At 26.7% G+C, this 4,497-nt stretch overlaps 1 protein-coding gene across 1 annotated transcript; it reads right to left on the bottom strand.

Moving 5' to 3' along the window:
- Window positions 1-438: 438 nt before the first annotated feature.
- Window positions 439-4,175, bottom strand: LOC108576580 (Y+L amino acid transporter 2). The gene is made up of 10 exons (XM_017939595.1): window positions 3,995-4,175; window positions 3,470-3,692; window positions 3,266-3,381; window positions 3,062-3,187; window positions 1,615-1,759; window positions 1,418-1,541; window positions 1,104-1,304; window positions 873-1,022; window positions 626-803; window positions 439-500 (listed from the first exon to the last, which is right to left on the bottom strand). Exons 1-10 carry the CDS (start codon window positions 4,173-4,175, stop codon window positions 439-441), a joined length of 1,506 nt encoding a protein of 501 aa, XP_017795084.1.
- Window positions 4,176-4,497: the final 322 nt, after the last annotated feature.

The following is a 4,497-nucleotide window of genomic DNA, read 5'->3' as shown; positions in this document are numbered from 1 at the left end:
GGTATTTTTAATACTATCAGCAAAATTGTTCAATTTTTATATTTAACACATCTGTAATGTTTATGTACTTTTTAATATCGTAAATAGAGAGCAGAAACATATTAATATTTATAAGAATAAATCTTTACTCTCAATATATGAATATGTAGAGATATTTGCATAGAAGTATGCAATCATTACAATAACAAAATCATCACATTTCATGCAATAAATTACAATATAATTACAATTTCTTTTTGGAATAAACAATACTTGGTAACAATAAATAGTTAATCTGATAAGTTAGAGAGCAACCTTATTTATCTTACATATATATTGTAAACTTTTGTTTACAAAGAACACAGTCATGCATGCTACTATCATACATATAATTAATGTTAAATCAAGAAGTCGTAGTTTTATGTAATCCAAATCAATTTTATATTTATATTAACTAAATCAATGATCCCGTTCTTCAGTGGCAGACACAAATATTTTTTGTATGGTATAAGTAATTTCGACTGAAAGTAGAAAATCGTAAAATTATTAAAATACAGGTAGTATATGAGTCAAAATTAAATTCTAATTATATGGGATTCTTTAAAAACTATGATATGATAAAAGTATTACATAAAATGGTACATACGATTAAATCGTTGAAACCATAATGGCTTGTTTTTCCATCTAACACCAAGAAAATAAGCTGGAACTCCAGATAAAGTTATTAAAGCACCAATTCCAACTTCGTATGGCCTTTCATAACAAGGAACAAATACTAAAAATGCACATATTGCCACAAATGTGATGGGAATCCATAAGGGCATCTGTAAAATATATTTATTAACATGTAAAAAAAAACATTTCAGTCCAATAATATTTCTAAAATTACTTACTTTAATTGGTCGATTCATGTTTGGCTGTTTATAACGAAGCCACAGAACACCAGCCACAGATAGCATGATAAAAAAGGATTCAACTATGCTGCAATATGTGATTAATACAAAAATATCACTTGTACACAGCATTATTAAAGATAACATACACTAAAAATGAGAAAAAATATGTATATTAACTTCCATTAAGTCAAAAAGTGATACATAAAATATATAGTTGTGTTTACATACAAGAAAGACTAAAGCAGGTGTAGGTGTTAGTCTTGAAATGTTAATATGACTTAACAGTGAAGGAAAATGACCGTTTCTGGCCCCAACAAAGCACATTCGAGATGATGTCATAATATGAACACTCAAGCCTCCAAATGCAGATATTCCTACCATAACAGGTATTGTCCATGCCATCATACCAAGGAGTTGGTCTCCAAAAGTCTAATAAAAATTTATTTCAATAAGCTTTTTAGTAAATATACAATGTATAATTAAATATCGAAATAAATATATTAAATTTTTGATGGAAATAGTATATAGAAAATAATACTAACCACAGCAATTGCATGTGAAGCAATCATTGCAGTTGGTGTTAAAACTGATAAGTAGGCTACATTTGCCAATACATAGATAAGCGTAACCAAAGGTAACGATATATATATAGCTCGTGGCAAATTTCTATAAAATAAAATTATTTACTCAATATTGGAAAAACAAAATTTGCATATTATCATTATTTTATATCACATACACATAAGGATCCTTCAATTCTTCCGTCATAAAATTCAAGTAATTCCATCCAGAATAAGAAAATATACCAGAATAAAATGCTACTGCAATTTTACCAGGATCCGTAATTGTATTCTCAAAAGCATCTTCAAAATTTTGTGTATGTCCTACAATGAATTATTAATGCATACATAACTGAATAGTAAAAAAATAAAAATTTGAATATGTACAAAATAACACTGGCCAACGTGATTTTTGCTACAAAGAATATTTACACTGATTCTTATGTATTTTTCAATGTTGAATTCAAATCTGCAATCAAATTTTTTCCATCATCCATAGTTTTTGTATAATAATGCTTTGTATTACTTAATAATCGTACAGAATTTTATTATATATAAGGCAATTTCATTAGAACATTTCGCGCATGGAAAAGCGATACCAGGGCAAATGGAATGCTAATATGCTGGTTGATTACTGCTGGACATTCAAACGGAATGTTTAAGAAAAATTTTTTTAAATGGGATTATGTATTTTTAAGTTCATAATATTATAGGTGATGATGATGACCTTGAATTCGGAAAACGTCACGAATCGATTGCCACGATATTTGACTTATTGTTAATTCGGCAATACATTACGTTCGAGAAACATGCACAAGATAATATAAATAATTGGAAATTAAATTTTATTTAGGACGTACATATAATCAATTAAAGTAAATGTTCAAATTGCCTTCTGCAATACAAAGTTCTGTTCTTTATAACATATTCTGACGAGTAGCTTTCATTAAAGAATAAGTTTGTACACTTCTACATGCTTGTATTATGTGTTATTTACGATTTTCGGTGCTTCGGCGTCATGTATTTAAGTCAAATATGGTGATAATCGATTCGTAACGATTTCTGAATTCTAGGTCACCACAAGGTCATAGTATACTAGGTCCTTGAATTCGTCTTGACATCACCTATAATACTATGAACTTAAAAATACATAGTCCCATTTAAAAAAATTATGTTGTCTTCGTTTTTTATTGAAGAAAAATGTTTTTGGATATTTTAAAATCTGCAATTTCTTGCTAATTGAGTACTGACTAAGTTTTGTTTATAACACTTTTTTGTCAAACGATCGGAAGGGCCAAAAAAAAATTGTGGGGACTGATTCGTGACGCACCCTGTATAGGATTATACGAGTTATTAAATATTAAACTGTTTCACATAAAAACCCTGTGTGATAGAAAAGAAAACATGTTGCGTATATGAATTCAGTATAAAAAATATATTAAACCTTATGTGACAAAAAAAAAAGTAAAATTTGTATAAAAATTAGATCAGTAATAAAATAATGATTTATATTCTGTTCCTCTCAATGTTTCAGGACAACAATAAATTGAATATGAAATGTAATATTTTTCATAGAATAATGTATAATATATATAATGTGTGCATGTGTGTAAAAGTGACACTTACCTAACATTACCCAAACCAATCCAGCAATAATTATAATTACTAATGCACCAATTTTAGCAAACATGAATACATTTTGCATTTTTGATGTTTCTTTCACATCATAGCAATTTGCAAATGTAAGTAAACCTATAAATGCAATTTTAATTTAATAAAATAAAATAAAGTGCTAGGTGATTATATTCTTTGTGCAAAAAGATATCTTACAAATAGTTACTGCTGCTAATAGACGTACACCATCATCTGGAATAGTACAATTTGAAAAAAATGGTTGTAATACATACTGTGCAAAAGTTAATCCCATAATGGCATTTGTTGTTGGGCTGAAAGTAAAGAAATAATATTGTTTAACAATATGCAATGCAATTACTTTCTAAATAATAATGATAAAATTTTTTAGAAATAACTTACACAAAAATTAAGTTAGCAGCCCATAAGTACAAAAATGCAGGTAAATCGCCAAAAGCTTCATAAATATAAGCATAATCTCCTCCACTACGAGGTATGCAAGTACCTAATTCTGCATAGCATAATGCCCCCACCATAGAAAGTAAACCACATAGAATCCAAATAATTAAAGATACTCCAACACTTCCTACTTCTGTGATTACTCCTTTTGGTGAAATGAAAATACCTACAAGAAGTAAGCAGACTAATTTATACTTTTCCATGTAATATCAAGTTATTTATAATTATGTAGTTATTATAAAGAATAATGTATAATATATTTATTAATTAAATCTGCCTTAATTTATATTATTTACATTAGAAATTTTCAGTCTTATTAAATACTAAATTTTGTAATTATAAAATCAAAAGATGGATGAGATTTATGTTACACAATCATTAGAAATATGGATAAAAACTATGAACTTTAAATTTTCAACTTTAAAATAAGAGAAATATTACAATAAACGAATAAAAATAAATCTTTACCTGAACCACATATAATTCCTAAAATAATTGCAACTCCCTCTAAAAGACCAAGTTGCTTTCTCATTTGTACTTTTTCAGTACCACTAATTTGTTTATTACTTTGTTTATGATTCTCAGATTCATCATCTGAATTTATTAACTGCATTTCTTTAGGAGATTCATCAAATATTTGAGAAACCATTTTGTCTATATGATATAAACATAAGTAAAATTTTATTGGTAAAAAAATTATATGCATGTATAACAGAAATGTCATACTTGATTGTTATTAAGATTATACATATAATGTATAATACTTCGATCACAATCATAATTTTGATTTTGTAACAATAGTATACATATATTAAAACTTGAAAAATTCAATATTTGTATAAAATATTGTGAAGCAGAACTTAAAATTTTTTAATAATACTTAATGTGAAATTAATATTATGTCATAAATAAATGATAAATATAGAAATAATCGTTAAGATTTTGGATCAATTTTAATAAAATATTGTCTT

This window comes from Habropoda laboriosa, unplaced genomic scaffold, assembly GCF_001263275.1.
Source record: "Habropoda laboriosa isolate 0110345459 unplaced genomic scaffold, ASM126327v1 scaffold402, whole genome shotgun sequence".
In the NCBI taxonomy this organism is placed as follows: Eukaryota; Metazoa; Arthropoda; class Insecta; order Hymenoptera; family Apidae; genus Habropoda; species Habropoda laboriosa.
The sequence above is the reverse complement of the archived record's forward strand: the minus strand, read 5'-3'. Positions and strand labels throughout refer to the sequence as shown.